Raw genomic sequence first — 20,773 nt, 5'->3', positions numbered from 1 at the left:
CAAATTACATCCTCAGGAACAAAGGCTCGTCCTCAGACAAGCTGAATATTATGTATCCTCCCTCCCCTGTGTGTGTTATACAGAACTCTAGAAGCTGAAACAAAGCTTTCAAACCAAATCAGGTAAGAACAAAAGCATAGCAACTCAAGCCTAGAGGTGGCAGCTTTGATACCTATTCTAAAGAGCCTTACAATGGAATGGGGTTATCTATACATTTAGGCGATCTTTGGAAAATTGAAATTGCCAATTCACAATTGCTGATCCCAGTTTCTCTAAAACTAGTCAAGATTCACTATTTGTGGCCTATGACTATAAGAGGCATTATCAGTGCTCCAGTAGTGCACAAAGGATTGTTGGACCTCCTCTTCACTGGCTTACAGGGTTAGTGCATCTACGTTCTTTGTGAAGCTTTTTTGGTTTTTGTTATGGTATTGTTTGATGGGGGAGGGGAGTATCTGTAGGTGGGATAGAAAGTAAGAAAGATCATTGGCATAGGAGCTCAGGCAGGCAGTAGGAAGGGAGGCAGTAGGAAGGGAGGCAGTAGTCTCCCAGGAAACGCACATTGAGGGCAGCCTCCTAGTGCTGTCCATCTAGGACACTTAAAATGCAGTCTAAAGAGGTCAGTTTTGCCTGGCTGCTGTGTAGCTACTCGAGGGAAGGGACCTGTCTCCTGACCTAATGCGACCCAATTCAGGAGCCTGGCCCAGTGGGAGTTCTTATGGTCAGGGAGTACCAAGAGACGGCAAAGCTGGTTCTACTCGGGGTGACCAGATGTCCCGATTTTATAGTCCTGATATTCGGGGCTTTTTCTTATATAGGCGCCTATTACCCCCCACTCCCTGTCCCGATTTTTCACACTTGCTGTCTGGTCACCCTAGTTCTACTGTCAGCAATAGCTTGAGCAAAATGGGCAGGTTGGGCCAGAGACATGGCTTGGAGGGGAACGCTGTGCTGTGCCTGCTTTAAATCTGGAGCAGCAGCCTGCTTCCTGGCTTCACAACGCCTCTCAGAGCTGCACCTGGAGTGGCACAGCTCTGTCTAGCCCGTAACACAGGGTTCTTGCTTAATCCTACTCTTCAGAGCTAGGCACAGTGGCTGCATGATTGTATTTCTCTGCAAACCACAGGGATTTCTCTGTTTCGTACCTGTGAAATTTCACAGCTCAAGCTGCCGAGGAAGTGGGAACAGACGTGCGGAGAGGAAACGTTCAAATACTGTATTGCAATTGATCATTCTGGAGCATTTAACTCTTGGAATTTATCTATAAGCAACTTAAGCTTCAGCCCTCTCTGTACCCAGAACTCCTGACTTCCTTGTGTGCTGGAGGAGGTGGTACAGGAAAAAGGCAGGGTAGAACAGTAGCCTCCATAAGGAGGGTAAGTACATCCACATAGTGTAGCGTCTTAAACTGAGAATAAAACATAAATTACTGTAAATGATTTAATCTTAATCCCTTAAAAAAACATAAGCGATTAGGTAAACAAAGCCAGAATTACTGGCCAAATTGACAAAGGATTTGCTGTCAGTGCAGCTCAGCCCATGGAGACAATCTCAAATCTGGAGTAATTCCATCGAAAGCACTGGAGTTACACCAAGCCTGAATTTAGCTGGCAAGACCCAACAATAGATGGCTCATATTTCATGGATTACCTAAAACAAGTAATGTAAATGTAGTATGCCACTCATACCACAGTATGCCAGTCCTGTTACAGTAACTTTCCATTAGATCAGCTGGCTAAATATTTCATACGGGTCTTGGCAGCTAGTTGGCAAAACAGAGCACAATTAGGTTCTGCAGTAAAAAAAGGTGTTGACAGAATCTGCGATAATAACGGTCCTGAGCAACATCAGGATGAGCTGTAGCATGGTGCCTGAATACCTCGTCTCTGCATTTCTATTCCCACTGATCTGGCACATCAAGCTGTGAAATTTCACAGGGGCGTAGTGCTTAATGGAAAAAACACTCTGGGGTTTTGCTGAGAAATAATTCTCAGGCAGCTTCTCTGCATTTGAAATGTTTTCTAATTCCCTTTGTCTTGTGCCACAGACTCTAATGTCCCATTTGCTAAGGTTGTGGCTAAACGGATGGTGGGATACATAAGGAATACATTGTTTTAAAAATCAGATCTTTGTGGTTCAGAATACTTGAACGTGAATGATTTCTGTTCATGAGGACACGGGTACTCAGAGGTAAAGTTACTTGCCTGAGGATGCATTGGGGAGTTAGGGGACCTGAATTCCAGTCCTGGTTCAGATACTGACTTGTTGTGTGATCTTAACACATCACTTCACTTATCCTCAGAGTCTCCCTTTGTAAAATGGGGGCAGGAATGTTTACAGACGTAGTAATACCTTGCGTTTACACAGCACCTGTATGAAGTCCACTAGGCAGGAATAGAACTCAGGGCTTTCCAGCTTCCAGCACTCTGCTAATTGCTCTAGACCATGAGTTTTTGGTGGTATTGAGGCTCCAGCCCCCTCCTCTTTTAGCTTGTTCAAAATTCACATGTGCAAATTTTCACAGGAAAGTGGCTTTTTGAGGGGTTCCATCTTTCACTGTGAATAACTTTCCGACTCCGCAAATTTCACAAAAGATGAAAATAGCTTGCAAAATTGTTTGTGAAAGTTTGTCACCAATTTCATCCTGCTGTAATACCAGTCACCTAGAGGTTCCCCACCATGTGTTATCACTGAAGATACTGGACTAGTTCGGAGAACTAGTAGATGGACAGTGGCTTTCTTTGGAGTCATGAAATGCATTGAGAGATCTCTTGGTGGTAAGAGGAGAGGAGCTTAGGTTGAAGGAAGGGGAACAATGTGATGCCAGAAACCAGTAGCTTGAAGGAGAAGGAAAATCTGAAACGTCACATATGCTTTGGATATCTACCTACAGTATTAGAGCTTTCAGCTCCAGACTCATTGAATGGTCATCATTAGATGTCCTATTAGTTGTAAATTGCTGTTGCTTCTTCTTTCAGAGCAATGGGCCATATCTTTTGACGTCTTTGTTTTGTGTCTACACAGTGGGTATTTGACTGGGTCAGGATTATAGCTGGGCATTTTTATTTTTATTTTTATTTTTTGGCAAATTGTAAATGGGTCAAATTCAGCGTAATAGTTTCAGCTGGAAAAAAATTGGGGAAAAAAATTGAAATGGCTCAAAAAGAACTGTTTTGCTTTTTTTGTTTAGAAATGGTGTCTCATTTAAAAAATTAGCATTTAAAAAAAAAAGGTGGGGGTGTAAGAAAACATCCAAAAATGATCCGAAACAAAACAAGTCAAAAGGAAAAAAATATCCATATGGACACAAACTGAAAAGGTTCCTAGTTCGCATGAACGTAGTCCAGTTTGAAGAGGGCTACATTAATGTAAACTAGGAACCTTTTAGTTCACCTCTGCCGCATCTACAGGGGGGAGTTACAGCGCAGCACTTTGGTGCGCGCTGCTATTCAGACCCCCCCTTAGTCCGAACTGCGGGGCAGAGTAGACATAGCTTGAGACACAGACCCATGAAGTGTCTTACCCAAGATTATACTGGAGGTCAGTGGCACATTCCTATCCACTACACCACACTGCAGACCGTAGCTCCATAGTGATTGCAGATAAATGCACGCAAGATGAATAACACCAGTAATGGCAGGACGCTCCAATCCATTCATCAACGCTGAGAAGAAACGAGGGGAAAAAATCCCTCTCCCTTTTCTGGAAAGCCCATAAATCCCTTAGGGCTCTTTCCTCAGATGGTTCTTATTTGACAATAACATGCACCAAGGTGACTTCTTCTGTAACATATGTCACAACAAGAGGAGGGCTCCTCTTGCAGAGAAACAATTAGTGGTGTGTCATTAGTGACACCTGCACCTGTTTGGTATTTTCAAATCCTTCATTTTTCAAGCAGAACCGGAGTGGGAGATGCTCCCGCTGAGATTATTCACAGCAATTATTATTGGAGTGAGTGGAGGCACATGCTCCGTGATAGGGGAAACGTGGCTGGCTGACACCTCAGTCACTTTGGTGAGCTCTTTCTCTGTGTCTCCTGATGTCTGTAGCCTGACAAGCACAGATATAATTTCAGAATGCTGTGCAGAGCCATTTTTTTTAATTCCACCCTGCTTTCTTAGAATATCAGGAGCTTTTCCCTTGGACACCCACTGTCCTTCAAAGACAGTTAATCTCATAACTATAATCTTGTATAAATGGCAACGCTGCTATTTATCCTGATTTGTTAGGTCACATTGACACTGCGTGACTGTGCATGAGTCTGGTCCAAAGCTCCTGCAGATTGGCATCCTAACTAATGTACTGCAGTCCAGCAATCCACGCCAATGTTACTTGTCCCTCCAGCAAAAGAATATGTTGCTTTGTGCTTTGGGTGTATTGCCTATTTAAACGACATGCAATAAAAAAAAAACACTGGTACGAATGCCTAAGGAACAATCACAGCTCAGGTGCATATGGAACCTGATTCTGCAAGGTGCTGAGCAGCTCTTCAGAGGAGCTGATCACCCCTTTACTCCTGCTGTGAGCTAAGGTTGCTTGGCACACTTCGCACCTTGCAGGATTGGACCCTTGATGTTTCAGCAAATGGAAGGAAGCAGAAAACCAGAGGATGCATTTCACGGTGAGACTTGGGGATGGTTTCTCAACGTATCTGGTGTCTGTCTGTACAGCTTTTATACCTAATACGCAAGATAGGTGGGAACAATCCTAAAGTCAGCAAAGAGAAACAATAATTTCACTTAAAAACAAAACAAAGCATGAGTTTTTAAATCATGGAAAATGAGTGTTTAACCTCTGAGTTTTGTGAATCCAGCAAACCGCCGCTTCCACAAAAAAAAAAAAAATTAAAGAAGTTTGAGAGTTTTGTAAAATCGTCAGCGTTTAGGTTCATCCTTAATTGTTTATGTTTTCTGCAAGAGGGAGCATTATCTAAGGGACTAGAAAGGCAGTAGGAGCTGGGAACTGCTGAGTTCTTCTCCCAGACCTACCACTGATTTGCTTTGTGGCCTTGCACCAGCCAGTGACCCTCCTTGCCTCCACTTCCCTATCTGTAAGTTAATATTTACCTAGCACTTCATTGAGGGATAACGTGTGCAGTATTTTTAGCATGTTCTGAAACCCGCTGGAACATAGTTCCCTTTGCAATGCGCTTCACCAACTTAAGTATTTTGAAATCATTATAGTATTTGTGAAAGCTGCTGGGCTGAAAAACCTGGGGGTTGAAGTCCTCTCTTGATGCATGTGGTATAGAAGGGACAGAGTAGGCTTGCCAATGGACCCCTGAGCTGGAGGGACCAGTTTTTAAAAAACAAATAATAGTGTCTTCAGACTCATTCAGCCCTTGGTGAGTTCTGTTCTTCAAACACCATCAAGACCGAATCGTCCCCTCATCCCTTCAGGCGGTCCTTCCAGAGACAGCCAACCAGGACATCAATTAGTGCTGATTCTGATGGTGTTTTTACAAGTTATATATACCCTTTCCCATGAGGAAGAGGAATGGGAACCCCAACTCATTTCACAATGGCCACTGGAAAGGCATCAGGGGAAACTTTTAGTTGCTAAATTCCTAGTCACCACTGACCAGGCTGGATCCAAACTAGTGACCTTGACGATAAAATGACTATATTTAATTCCTCTGATCCATCAGTTCCATGCAATTGAGAAGCTGTTGCTGCACAAATTATCTGCACCAAGGCCCGTGTCTCTGTTGTGTGCGACAGTAACCCACATTAAATCACTCTAAGCTGCACCAGAGGGCTGCCTCTCTGTGTCATTGCTTGCAGCATTAGAGAACTTCATTGTTCACTTTATCAGATTGCTAAAGGGGTTTGGATTATTGAATGGCCAGAAAACACTTTTGCTACTTTTATTGTCTCCAGGGTGGAACCGGCGCTTACCCGGATCAAAGAAGATCGAAAGCGAATCATCCTACCAGCTATTGACAACATCAAGTACAACACGTTCGAAGTGCAGCAATACGCCAATGCTGCCCACGGCTACAACTGGGGACTCTGGTGCATGTATATAATCCCGCCCCAGGACTGGCTCGATAAAGGGGACGAGTCTGCTCCCATCAGGTGAATCTACAGTGCAATTGCTTTGTCGCTAACATTGTTTCCGTTTCAGCTGCCGCCTGCTGCTGTGCAAGGTAAGGGAGGATGTGCTGCAGGCTCTCTACAGGACTAGGAAGGGGAGGCAGAACAAGCATGGCCGACAAACACATGTACTTGCTTGTGGGGGTCTTCAAAACCTACAAGTGCATATGCCAAAGAGGTATTTAATTATGTGTGCATTTCCCGTATTGCCATGTGCAAACGCAGGAGTTTGAGGGCCTAATGGGTGTGCGGAGGTTTGAAATAGGGCCCTCGGTGTGTAAAGATCACAGCTCTAGCCAGGTACATGCCATAGCTCCTCTAGCTATTGTTACTTATCCACATAATCAAAGTGTTTTCCAAAGAAAAGAAGGCACAATCCCTACCTACCCAACCTTGTATATCTATCCATCCATGTTGATCGTATTCCCCAGACACCAATCACCTTGATATGCAAGGATTAATATTCTATTGGCTTTTTCATATAGTTTTTGATGCCTTATGATTGCAAACAAAATGTTTGTGTCCTGGCACCATTTGTTGCCATCTAACTGCACCTACTGTGTTAACGGTGCTGGTATATATGATGGCTTAGGTCCTTCAGGAGATCCTGGGTAAGCTGTGGCTTTCAGGCAATGTGTAGTCTCTTGGTACAATTTGCTAACCATGACCCTGTTCACATTTCAGATCTTGTGGAGTTTCACCCAATACCTTGAAGCTTTCGAGGTGAACTGAAAGGTTGGCCAGTTGCACCAGCTGTGGCTAGTGAGAATGTGTGTGTTAGATGAAAATATCTAGCCAAAATGAATGTAGCATGTTAAAGGCTCTGCACGCAATGCTAAATGAATCACTTCCGGCACATGTTGTGCTGGAAATATATTAAAAACGGGATGGAAGCTTTTATTCCTGGCATGCACCTTATTCTTCTCTACACCTTGAAGGACTGAGCTCTCATACAGGAAAGTGTTGCATTTCACTCCAGACCTGAGCAAGCCTTGTAGAGCTCATCAAGAACAAGACAGGGTTTTGCTGAGGTTTGGTAAAGTGGTAAGCAACTTGACAATCTGTGAGTAGCCCAAAGCCAGGTCCACACTAAAAAAGTTAGGCCAACCCAGCTAGGTCACTCAGGGGTCAATCCACACCCCTGAGTGACGTAGTTAAGCCGACCTAACCCCTGGAGTAGGCAGTGCTGGGTTGATGGGAGAATCTAGCCTGGGTCTTCTACTCAAACATACTGCCCCAGTGCAGTCCCTGAGTAACATGGAGATCTAATTTCCTTTTCAGGGCTCGATCCTGCAAGATGTTGAGTGCTCTGGCCCTGATTCAGAAAAGCACTTAAGCATGTGCTTAACTTTAAGCACCTGAGTAGTCCCACTGATATCAGCCAAGTCAATGGGATAGACCAGGTGCCTAAATGCTTTGCTGGTTGGAGCCAAAGCGCAGAGTCAAGCTCACGTACAGGAAAGTGTCATTCTGCTTCAGAGCAAACCTTGAAATTGCTCTTAGATTCCTACCTTTGCCTCGTGACCACAGCACGGAACTGTACCGTAACATTAACCTTATTTATCACAGAGCAGCACACAGTCCTTCATCAGTGACCCTTTGCTCTGTGTGAAGCCTCAATAAACTAGAAAGTAATTACTTAGGAAATCAGTTTTCCTGGATAACTTGCCTGCTTTCCTCACGTTGTTTTTAAAGTGCAGTTGTTGTTTTATGTTTCCATTCAGCTCTTGGAAATAGTTTATTAATGGAGAAAATACATCAACCAAGGCTTTTAGTTTCTGAAATCAGTATTTGTTCTCTGTTCCCAAGGGATAGTGCATGCCTCATTGCCTCCAGGATATAAATAAAATCACTATATTAATTTTCATATACATTGTTCCAGTGTCTTGAACATCTACCGTACTGGGGACAATTATTGTGCATCAAAAGAGGCTGAACCATGAAGTCTCACTTTAGGAAGTTCCTTTTGTCATTGTGGACCTGATTTGTTGCTGTGCTGAGCATCCAGCACGCCACCTGATGTCAGCGCAAACTATACTTACTCAGCACCTCTGAAAATCAGCCTCAAGATCCTTTGGCAGAGGAAAAAGAAGGAAGGGATCATGTTTGTTTCTTGAAATACTGGAAGAGTCAATTTCACTTTAAATATACAGGGTCTGATTCACCACTGCTTTACTCCAGTTTTATGCCGGTGATCTCAACAGGGTTACAATGGCATCAAACTGGAGTAATGCAGTGGGAAACCAGGCTCACAAACACAGGAGTAGTGTTGTTGAAATCTGATGCATTTAAGTGTCTAGTTCCCAAGAGCGGCAATTTTATTCCGTGCAGAACCTAACTGAAGAAACTCTCCAGCTGAACAATGCTTAAGCTGCCCAGAGAGAGATGAGACAGCAGTGCTCGGATTGGGTGCCTGACCCTGATTACCAAATACCTGGGACACAGAGATGTTCTGATTACATAAGTGTCTCTGTAAAATGATGAATTATATGTGCTGAAGTGCAGGCATCAGTGTCAAGCCGCGAATGCTGACAAATCTCGCTGGGAGCAAGTGCCTCAAAAAAGTTTTAGGTGGAGATTTTCAAGGGAGCGTAAGGGAGTTAGGCATCCATCTAATATCGACGCTAAATCAACAGAGCTCGGATTGCTGATGGGCAGTCAGTGCTTGTCCAGAAATGTGACACGCTGCTGGACTTGCAGTCCTGTTTATTAGAGGGAATTTTTCAGTGAAAGGTTTTTTCATTGGAAAATGCCAGTTCCTCAAAATGGAAACTTTATGTGGAAATGTATCAGTTTTGATGAACCTTTAGTTGGGCAGGTTTCCCAGGTCCAAGGTATTGGGGACAGAGAGAGACAAATATACAGACACTGATCCAGAATAGCCAATAGCCTGGTTGTGAGGGTACGCATTTGGGATATGGGAGACCCAGATTAAAGTCCCAGCTCTAAATCAGGCAGAACAAGGATTTGAACTTGGGCCTCCCACGTCCCAGATGAGTGCCCTAAACACTGCTTTTTTTTTTTTTTCATGGAAAATTTTAAAAGTTCTCATTTTGGTTCCGATAAAAAATGAAAACAAATTTTGAATTTTTTCACAAAACAGAATTCTTGTTTTCTTGTCAGCCATAACGTTTATTCTTCAAATGTCAAGCATCCAACCAAGCCACCAAGCGAGCCCTCTATACAGGTTAAATGCAATCCAGCTTTATAGCATTTCAATCATATAAGTATCTGCACCACGCACACAGTAGTAACAGTAATGGAAAAGGCGTGTATGAAAGTGCCACTGATGAAGCGAGACAAGGTGGGAGAGGTAATAGCTTTTATTAGACCACCTTCTGTTGGTGAAAGAGACAAGCTTTTGAGCTTACACAGAGCTCTTCTTCAGGTCTGGGAAAGCTAATCAGAATGTCAAAGCTCAATACAAGGTGGAACAAACTATTAAGCATAAGGAGTTAACAGATGTTGCAAGAGACCATTCCTGGTAAAGTGGGCAGTCAATACCTCTGCAGTCATAAGACAGAGGAGAGTTGGTGGGTTACAAATTGTTGTAATGAACCATATAGCCAATGTCTTTATAAGATCATGATTTTTAGTGTCTATCATAGTTATGAATTTAGACTCATCTTTTGAAGGCGTTGTGCAGGTTTCCTTTGAGGATTAGGACTAAGAAGTCCGATAGGGAGTGATCATTTTGTTCAAAGTGTTCACCCCTGGGTGAGATGGTGTTTTTGTCTTTTATAATTTTTTGTGTGTGAAACTGATGAAGAGGAACAGGAAGTCCTTTTTAGAGCTGGCTTTTCCAGCTCCCAGTGGAGGAGGTTTGCTAACTAGACACTATATACCAGTTCTGAGCGGCTTTGTTAGAAGGAAAGGGGAATCAGGGAGGAGAGCAAACTTTCCCCCAGTTCTCTGGGGGCAGCAAGGAGTTGCTATCACAGCACTGGCATTCAGGGGATTAGTCACAGCAATGACATATTTATTCGTCTATTTCAAAGCAACCAAGTTTGCCTCTCAGTTATATTTTCACACTCTTTAAAATACCCTGCTGATGAAGCATCAGGTAAAGCGAACCAAGGCTTAGACCTCACAATCGTTAACAGATTTATCCTCACAGCACCTCTGTGAAGTAAGGAAATACTGTTATGCCCATTTTATAGATGGGAACTGAGGCACAGAGAGACTAAGGGCCAGATTTTCAAAGGTATTTAGGCATTCAAGATGCAGATTGTTGCCTAGCAGGGTTTTTAAAATGCCTAGCTCCCTAGGGAGTTAGATTCCTAGGCCTTTTTCAAATCCCATTCGTGGTCTGTCTATTTCTTTAGGCATCTAAATACTTTGAAAATCTGGCCCCAAGTGACTTGCCCGCAGTCACACAAGAATGTGGCAGAGCAGGGTCTACAGGTGCCCAGGCAAGTGCCCTTAGCACTAGGCCATCCTTCCTTTCCACCTTGACCTCCATCTCCATGCCAAGTAAGTGCAATGTGAGTGTCAAACACTGTCGTCCTGATCTGATGGCATAGCAAACTCATGCCCAGCATCTCCCAAACTTTCAGATTTACAGGGTATAGCTAGGGAAATGTGGGAATAGTTTTAGCTCTAATTAAGAAAAACTCTGCCTTCAACTAAAAGCGTTTATTAAACTGTCGAAGACATCCCTGCTATTTTCCAATTAGTGAGAACCCTGCAGACTTCCATGGAGAAAACAAATGAACCTGCGAAGAGATTGGCAGGCCTCGTCCTGTCCCATTAGTGTCGTTAATCTTCCCCCCCCCCCCGGGAAAATAAAACACTTCCATAGACACATGATAGCTACACTTTAAAAGTTAACAGCAAGCCTATTTTAGGAGTTGCAGATTGATGGTTTGTGGAAAGCCAGATTTTCGAAAGAGCTCAGTACCCAGAAGCTCCCATTGGTCTCAATGGAGCCGGTGGAGATTCAACTCCTATTGAGGACTGTGGAGAATTCTCCCGCATCTCCTTCAGAACTATGGGAGCTGCTGTATGTTGAAAACCTTTTGAGAACCTAGTCCCCATTGTAGCTGCTCAGCACTCTTGAAAGTCAGGCCTATATTTGTGTGTGTGTTTAAATTTCACTCTGTCAAACGTCATTTAAAGACTTGATCAGGAATTTTTCAACAAAACATTTTTCACTGGAAAAATGCTGATTTGTCAAAATGAAAACATTTCATGGGAAAGGGTTGGTTTCAATGGATTCCCCATTTTGAAAAGTTTTGGAAACGGAATTGTCGGAATGCCCTGTTTCAACACTTTGTAAATGAAAAAGCTCAGTTATTGGTTTGAAAGGACTTTTTGTTGAGAACTTTGAGTTAATTTATAGGAGGGAAATGTTTTTTAAAAAATAAAAAGGTCAGATTTTAAATTAAATGTTTCAATTAACCATATCCAGGTTGGTTGGTTAATTAACCATATCCAGGTTGGTTGGTTGGTTGGTTTGTCTCAGATGTTTGGTGTGCAGAAATTTATGAGATTTCAACCTTTCATCTTGATTCGGGATGGGAAATTTTTTTTGAAATCTGGAAAATTCTTGTGGGTTGGGAAAACTGTTTCCCACCCAACTCTAATCATGTAATTCCATTCCTCAAAAAGGCAGATGGAAAGGAAGAAAAGAAAAGACAAATATTTCCTTTTTTTTTAGGAGACAAAAGGATAAAAAAGTCTTCAAAATGTAAACAAAAGAATAAAAATGTGAACTTTAGTGATAGATATCTGACACTTGAAGCTACTGTGGTTCTCATTTGGCCAATGGAAGTTAAACAAAGTCTACCCATAGATCTCTTCCTTGGCAATGATAGTTCATATAGCAGTATGTCTGCCGATAGAAGAGTTATCTCTTCTAAATCCATTCCCATACCTCCTACGTCATTGAAAGTTCTCTTTGCTGACTGTGCAGGTCTTGAACCCTGTTTTGAGACATCTGAACTGGTTCCTTAAGGGGACATCCTTGCCCCCATTGAAGTAAATGCCAAAATTCCCACTAACTTTAACAGGGCCAGGATTTCACCCTTTGTCTGTTAAGAACTCAGAGGCAGAAGACAGGATTAATTGGGGAAACAAATTGATGGAGTGAAAAAGTAGACCTTTCCCAGTGCTTGTATTAAGTATAATGCCTTTCTCCATCAAAAGATAGAGATTCTTGATAATCTTCCAAGCTAATAATGTTAGGGTCCTGGGATATTCAGAGGAGAGAATATACTTTTTTAAAATTAATTTCCACTTTTTTAATAACTCTTTACGTGAGTTTGAGCCTCTCCTCCAGATAGCCCTGTATTTAGATGGTCTAATACATTTCCTAGGAAACAACTTGCTTTTCATCTACTACAATGGTTGTTTTTGCCTTTTTCAATAGATAGCTAGGAAATTGGGAGGATGGGAGGAAGTAGACCTTGCATATCAGAATACAAACAAAGGAAAGCCACACCACACAGGCTTATAGGGAGAAATGGTTGGTGCTTAAATCTGAGTTTGCTGAATTAGGTTATTATGCTTCTGTCGGTATTGCTGGAGCCCAGACATTATGATGACGGAAAAGCATCGCTAAATTCTCTCACAATTTTTAGAGATTTTTTTGTCTGAAACTCATGAGGAAGATTTCACCTTCGGTTACTGACTCAGTAGTGCTCCCAGTTCATTGTGGTTGGATTTTTTTTACTGCGTGTCTCTTAGGTTATGTCTACACTGCATTTAGACACCCACAGCCTGAATGTCTACACCATGGTTAAACAGCCCTGCAGCCTGAGCCCTGCGAGCCCATGTCAGCTGGCACAGGCCAGCCACAGGTTTTTAATTGCAGTGTAGACATACCCTTAGAGTATGTCTGCTCTCCAGCTGGTAGCGAGCCTCCCATGCTAGCAGGACTCGCGGTAGCAGGGCTTACGCTAGCACGCTAAAAATTACTGACTGGGCGTTGCAGCAGTGGTGGACGTCCAGGCCAGCCACCCAGGTTCAAGCTCACCTTACTTCCTAGGTCCACACTCGAGTGACTAGCCTGAGCCTCTGCCAGTGCTGAGCATCCACACAGCTATTTTTAGCGTGCTAGTGCAAGCCCCACTATCACACATGGCTTGAGGGGGCCATTTAGGGATCTGGGGCAAAAATCTGTCTGGGGATTGGTCCTGCTTTGAGCAGGGGGGTGGACTAGATGACTTCCTGAGCTCCCTTCTAACCCTGATATTCTATGGTCTGCTTACCTGGGCCGGGAGGCTTGCGCCCAGCTTCAGTGTAGACATCCCCTTGCATTTCTCTGGCAAAAAGTTCTGGGTCGATTTCTTTTTGAAAATTGGCCTGGTGTCCAGTTGATCTCTTGTGCGGTCTCACGTCCGGACGTGCTGCGTGGCCTTTTAAAGTAGGTTTGCCAAGCCTCCAGGATTGGCCTGGAGTCTCCAGGAATTAAAGATTATGTCATGTGATGAAATCTCCAGGAATGCATCCAACCGAACTTGGCAATCCTATTTTAAAGTGCGCCAGGACTCTGATGACGTGGCAGATAGTTGGACTGATGGAGAACAGGTTGTTCTCAAGTTGTATGCAGCTGTCATGATTCCTGTGTCAGTTAATCTAGAAGGAGGTTTTGGCCTAGATAAAGGACTTTAGAGTCTTAACATTCGTAAGGTTTTGATGCTGCTTGTCATGAAGGAAATCCTGAGATCACTTAGTCCTAGCTAACAGCTAATATTCCTCTTCCCCGTCCCCAAAAATTGCAGAGGGCAAATATTTCTCTTTTTTCACATAACGTTACTGTTAGTGGTGATTAAACCAGCAGCTGCTCACGGGTGCAGATGCGGGTTAAGCACTCGGAACTTTTGGTACTTACTCGTACAATCCAAACATCTTTAATCTGCAAAATTGGGTTTGACATTTCGTAAGAACAGGCTGCGCCATGAGATTTCTTTCTTTCTTCCCGGATTCGTATCACACACAGAATATGCTTGCTTGTGGCATTTTGGCTCTTAAGGTACAACTCTACAGCTTGTTGGGGGTGGATGAGCCCCTGCATCCACCCAGAACCCCACTGACTTCAGAGGTGCTTCATGCAGGCACAGGGATTTGCCAACGTAGAGCCCCTTTGAAATCACTGAGGCACCATATGGGCAATCAGGTCCAGGACATGCAACGTGACGTCATCAGAAGTGTTCCAGTAGCCGATGGAATCTGGATGTGCACAGTGCAACAAAAATGAAAAATAGTGACACTAAAGTTTGGTCAAATGTTTTCAAACCTCAGGAAAGGTTGAGTTTGAGATAAAGCTTTAAAAGCCTTGGATAAAAGATAAGGTTAAAGGCTGGATCTTATGTCATCCCATGCTAATATCCTGATATTTCGGACAGTTGATGTTCCTCAGAAAGGATTCTTGGGCAGTCTATTTTCTGTGTTTGCCTTTTCAGATGTGAGTTACTTCTAAAGTAAAGATTAAGGTGCAGATCGCTATTTTGATGCACTACATTCATCATGTCATTTTCCATTCGTGTTTCTTAGAAAACACTCCCTAAACCCTATGACATTGCAAGAAAATCTACAATACAGAACCCTATTTCAGAGGACTTTAAATGGCCATGCACTAGACCATACTGATTCCTTGAGGGTTTTCTTTCTGCAGCAAGGTATAGAACAGTAAGGAAAGCACCTAATGTACTGAGCTTTATCTGTGGGCCCTGTTTTCCTCACCTGCCCTGTCTTTTGATGGACTGCTCTGTGTTTGACTTCATTATCAGCAGCCACTAACACTGGAGTCATTAGTCAGCTGCACCCAGCCAAGCATGGCCTCGCCTTTCATTTTATCTTCCTACCGCAGCAGCGGTGTATTACAGCATTGCATATGTTCTCATTGATTGCTTAATATGCCATAGCTTTGTACCACGGGAGTGCTGTCAGGAGTACCCACAGTCAGCAAACTCCAGCAAGTGTGTTGTGACACACTGATACATAAAAATGAGCTTCCAAAATGCCATGGGAGTGTGGTCTCCTTTGTGTTTCCATGGTGAGAGAGAGCCTGGCTTAGACAGGTATTGGGCCTAATTCTGATCTCGTTTACACCGGTGAATTCTACTGACTGTAGTGGAGCTACTCTGGATTTACACCAGTGTAACTGAAATCAGAGCATGGCTCATCTGTAAAGTCCTTTGGGAAAGAATGTGCTGTGCTGTACGAATCAGTTCATTGGCAGACATCTTTTTTGGCTGCCGGTTTACAAAAGCATAGAACAGAACCATTCCTGGTTTATTCTTTAAGATTCTGACCTCCGATTATTACTATTCCAAAAAAACCCAACCCTATACTGCCCTGTGTCATCAGAACTCCATTCCTCATCCCAGTTCCCCCTGTTTATAAAGCGAACTGTTTTTGTAGCCTCTCTCCAATGGGATTTTCAAACCTTGCCATTGTTAAGCTTGCCAGCTCGTGCAGCTCCAGAACACAGAATCTGTCCTTGAGTTCATATCTCAGAGCCCGTGTGGCTGTTTATTACACAGGACATGATTTGTAGGAAAAATAAATGCTTACACAGGTGCCATGCAGTTCTCCCACTGATCCATCATCAGGAGTCAAGGTGCTGCTTATGCACCTAAATCAAAAGGAAAAAATTGGCAGTTCAGCCAGGCAGTAAGTAGAAAGCTCAAATATTTTGTGTGTGATGCATTTTTTGAACTGCACTCTTTTCGGTCAAGTGTATTGGGAATAGGGTGTGTGTGTGTGTGTGTGTGTCCGTCCGTCCGTCCCCTGAAGTATTTCAAATGCAGCTTGGCTGCAAATCAAATGACTTTTTGGAGGGAAAAAATAATCTGTTATTTCAAGCAATATTTATATATCAATCTACTGCTCTTCATTTTCTCTGTCATTTGATCTGTTTTGTTCTCGACGAATCCACCAAGTAGTATCCTCCAGTTTGTTTAGGAAAGCGGGGTGCAGGGCACATTACTCCCAAACACCAGCCTGGAGGAGCAATGTACCAGATGGTCTGTTCTTGTTCACACCCAAGGTCACAGAGACATGAGGTCAAAACTAGTTCAGCTCCTCTGTCCTCGCTGAGCTCTGGCTTTGACATCGATATTCCCCGTGACACAGAAAGGATTTCAAGCTGAGTTCATTGAAGAATATCTTAAAGTAATTTACACAAATTGACTGCACGGTATCCTTCCCCGGCCAATACTATCGATTCCTCAGACAGCATTTCAAAGCTTGAGCCATGCCAGAACAAAAAAGCCATTGTAGTCTATGTTTCTAACCTTATCGTTTTGCCATTGCTGTCACTAATACTTGGTGCTTATATTACCTTCCACTGGATTGTCTCAAAACATTTTGCAAAGACTGTCTCTCCACACCCCTTGGAAGTAGGCAGGCAATAACAGCACACATGCACTGCAGTTCTTGGTGGTGCTTTCCAGCTGACGAGCTCTGAGTGCTTTTCCAAGGCGAGGCCGGGGTCATGTTTTCAGAAGTGCCTTAGTAACTTAGGAACCAAAAGTTGCCGTTTTAAAAAGTGACTGAGGAGCTTAAGTCCCCATGACTTTCAATAAGATGCAGGATCCGAAGTGCCTAAGTCGCTTTTGAAAATGAGACTTAGGCCTCTGAGCTACTGACAGGGGTGGCTCCAGGCACCAGCGCAGCAAGCGCGTGCCTGGGGCAGCAAGCCGCGGGGAGCGGCCTGCCGGTCGCTGTGAGGGCGGCAGTCAGGCGGCCTTCGGCAGCATGCCTGCGGGAGGTCCGCCAGTCCCGTGATTTCGGTGGCAATTCGGCGGCGGGTACGCCAAAGCCGCGGGACCGGCAGATCACCCACAGAAACATTGCCAAATCCGCGGACCGCCTGCAGGCATGCCACCGAAGGCCGCCTGACTGCCGTGCTTGGGACGGCAAAAAACATAGAGCCGCCCCTGGCTACTGAGGCATTTTTGAAAATATCACGCAGTATTACTATCCTCTTTTCCCAAATAGGGAGGCAGAGGTATAGGGAGGGAAATGACTTGCTCAGGATTGAAGAGCAGATGGGTGACAGAGCTGGGAACAGAAGCCAGGTCTCCTGACTCACAGTCCCATTACCAATCCACCGTATTGTGCAGTAGCATTATAGCTAGTTAACACTCGGGGGAACCAAAGTGTGGAGAAGTTAAGGGCCTGATGTTCAGAAGGGCTGAACCCCCAAAACTCCAGCTGAAAATAATGAAAGCGGCAGGTGCTCAGCACCTCAGGAAATCAAGCCCTGAGTGACTTAACCAAAGTCTTGCAATGAGTCCCGACAAATCTGAGATGAAAGCCCAGGATTCCTGACTTCTGGCTCCCTGCTCTGTAGACCACAGTCTTGTACAAGAATGATTTTCTGTACAATTTCTGAAGCTACTATTTGGTGACTGTGGGCTCCATACAGCCATATGGAAATGGAGAGGGGAAGAAAGGGGTGATGGGAATTTTTGTTTTACCTTCCTACACAAAGGGCTGCATTGTGTTGTATCTGCTGCTGTCTCTCTGTTACTTCTATTTTGTGGTCCTGGTTTGTATTTTTAACATTTTGTTGGGGCTTCTGGGATTTGTGTGGGTTTATTTTAAATCAAAATAATTAAAATGGTAGGAGAGAGAGAGAGAGAGAAACAAACCAAAGTATGTCTCTGTTGCCCATAGAGAGAAAGATGAGCACACAGTCACATCCAGAAAATTTATACTCAGCCTTATTTAATTAAAGAATCACTGCTTTATTGTACAGCGTCAACAGCTGCAAAATCCATTTTCCTGTGAGAGAGGACCCAGCACCTGGGAGAAGTCTGAGTGCCTGAAGATATTGTTCCTCATTAGGGAGGAAAAAGAAATGAGTCCCCAAGGGGAAGCATTTTATTGCTGGAAGAAGCTGCTTCCTGTTAATCTTTTTGGGGAATGCAAAAGGGAATCCCGCTGATTCCAAACTATAGGCTTCCTCTTGCAAGATGCTGAACACTCTGGCCCAGGTCCAGAAAAGCACTTAAGCATGTGCTTTCATTTAAGCATGTGACCAGTTGATTTTTCTGCTCATCGTCATTAGAGCTTGGTAAACAACTAATGGCTTGCTCAGATACTTGCTCCTTTTCAAAACTATTGAATGTGCTTCAGCTTTATTCGCATCCCCTTTTTTATTCCAGTTTCTAAATCAAATTCACTCCTCTGCAGTTGGCCAGCAAAAGACCTATAAATTATGCAAGTCACACTTATGACCAATGGGACATGTTTGATGCATGTGCTTTGCACAGGCTGTCTGTAAAGGGATGAATCTCATCCTTCGTGAATATTCTGGAAAACAGGTTTATCACCAGGAGTGTCTGCAGAAACAAGTGAATATATTTGTGGACAGCACCTTTTGACCTTGTAAACATGACTTGACTTACCAGGAAGCTGGTTTAGAGAGTCACTCTCATCCAGTCAGGGAACAAAAACGCTACCAGATTGATGGACATGTGCAATCAAAACTAACCAATGCTGCTCAAATTTCAGATATTGAATACACCTAACATAATTTCCAGCAAATGACCATCAAGCCACAGGAAATATTTGGCAAATAATTAATCAGTCAGAGAAAATTGCAAACCACTCACACACATTTAAGGAACAGAAAGAAGCTTAATTATCCAAATAGTCAATGTGAATTATTTGCTTAGTTTTACTCATCACCATGAGTAATGATCTGAGGTAAAATTTTTAAAAGTGCCTAAAATTTTTAAAAGCGCCTAAAATTTTTAGTGTGACGTCTTGCTCAGGATGCCCAGAGTTGTGACCCCCTGTTTCAACTGTCTCAGCAAGCGAGAGCTTTGCTGCTGTTAAGCTACGTGTCAGCTTCCTGACATACCGACTTGTCTGCCTCGCCAGCAAACTCTTCAGGGCTCTGTCGGTCCAAACCTTGCCTTGCAGGTCACAATCAGTGCATCCCAATGCCTGAGCTCCCTAGAGATGTCTCTCTGCAGTGTCCAGTCCTTCTCACTGGATGCTCACCAAAGTTAAGTTTGCTACTTCCAAAGAGACAGAGTACACACCAGCCTATTTGGTTAGCTGAGGATTTACCCTCCAGTTTAATACACAGCACTGAGATGGTTTTGTAATAAAACAAGAATAAGTTTATTAACAAAGAACAGATGTTTAAGTGATACTAAGCAAGAATAAGAGAGACAGCGATGGTTACAAACAAAACAAACACGCTCTCTGGTGACTAAAACTTAATTTCAGCAAATTGCAATCTTTGTCTAAGCAGATTTCTCACTTACATTAAGTTTCCAGCAGCTCTTGCCTTCCAGGCCAAGAGAATCCAGCTTTCAAAGGGTGCTGCACACTATCATCCCCTCAATGATGGATAACTAAGATTTTTTTTTTGTTCCTCTTATACTACTCAAAGTCCATTGTCTCTGCCTCAAGAGCTAGGAAGGCTTCCGGAAGTGCAGGTTCTGTTTCCCAGCATGACTGTTAAATGGACTTCTCCCCTGCTTTAGCTTGATGGTTTTGTTTACCTTATATGTATGTGTACTTTCATTGTCCAGTAATCATGCCAGTCAGAAAGGCAAATACACATTCCTTTGTCTAGGGCAGGCTGGTTTTATGTTTTGCCTCCCAAAAATATTTGAACAATATATTTCTAGCACACATCTATAACTCATTGTGCACAACCCGTACATACATCATGCAGTGATTTTCAGGACTAGCGTGTCACCCGTTTATATAGGATACCTTACATGACACCTTTGGGATATATATTATGACAACAATGTATTGGGACAATGTGTCAGACCTGATGTGACTTACAGTATGGGGGGCCCTCTGCCAATTGGCTTTGAGGGGCTAATGTTCACACTTAGGCCCCATTTTCAAAAGTGATTAAGGGATTTAGGAGCCTAAGTCTTATTAAAAGTCAATGGAACGTAGGCTTCTAAGTGCCTATGTACATTTTGAAAATGGGACTTAAGAACCTAAATCATTTAGGTACTTCTACAAATGTTACCCCTAGTCTTGGAGCTCATCTGGTAATTTCTGACTATCTAAGGTTCTTTTATGGCCCCCACAGTATCTCAGTCTTTTCTGTTTTTATCCTCATAAATTCCTGTGAGGTAGGGAGGTGTTATTAGCCCTGTTATCCAGATGGGGAACTGAGGCACAAAGAAGCTATAGGACTTCCTCATGATACGTTTCACTCATGATGCATAAGGTGGAATGGAATGCAGTGTGGTCTTCCATAACTATATGGGATCTGCAGTGCAGACAGTAGCAGAAACTTCATCTTATCATTAGCCCTAGCAGATGTGACTAAAATGACACAACAGGAGCAAATAAGGGCACAAGCCCAGTGCCATTTGCACAGTCCTTTTCTGGACCATAATCATCCTTCTGTCATTGGTTTGGTTCGGGTAGTCAAATGTTCTTACACTCTGGAAGTCACTCTGATTAGTATGGCTTCAGAGCCAACCATTGGGCTTGGCTGAAAGGGTAAAACTCTCACATTCTTCATCTCCCGTATTTTCTTCTAATCAGACACACTTTTCTGACTCTAAGCCGGATTTTGTTCTCCCCACCAATAAACATCAAGCTGTTCTTGTATTAGCAGGAGTGTTGTAAGCAAGACACAAGAAGTAATTCTTCCTCTCTACTCCACGCTGATTAGGCCTCAACTGGAGTATTGTGTCCAGTTCTGGGCGCCACATTTCAGGAAAGATACAGACAAA

General features: G+C 43.3%; 1 protein-coding gene across 1 annotated transcript in view; it reads left to right on the top strand.

The window, feature by feature from the left end:
* The window catches only part of GALNT9 (polypeptide N-acetylgalactosaminyltransferase 9), a 215,926-nt gene that overhangs the window by 97,731 nt on the left and 97,422 nt on the right, over positions 1 to 20,773 (top strand). Inside the window, exon 5 of the mRNA XM_026656939.1 lies at positions 5,880 to 6,077. Within this exon, the coding sequence (XP_026512724.1) occupies positions 5,880 to 6,077 (198 nt within the window). The remainder of the gene's footprint in view (positions 1 to 5,879; positions 6,078 to 20,773) is intronic.

The sequence above is a fragment of the Terrapene carolina genome, unplaced genomic scaffold (assembly GCF_002925995.2).
Source record: "Terrapene carolina triunguis isolate 2854851 unplaced genomic scaffold, T_m_triunguis-2.0 Scaffold234, whole genome shotgun sequence".
NCBI classification, from domain to species: Eukaryota; Metazoa; Chordata; order Testudines; family Emydidae; genus Terrapene; species Terrapene triunguis.
The sequence above is the reverse complement of the archived record's forward strand: the minus strand, read 5'-3'. Positions and strand labels throughout refer to the sequence as shown.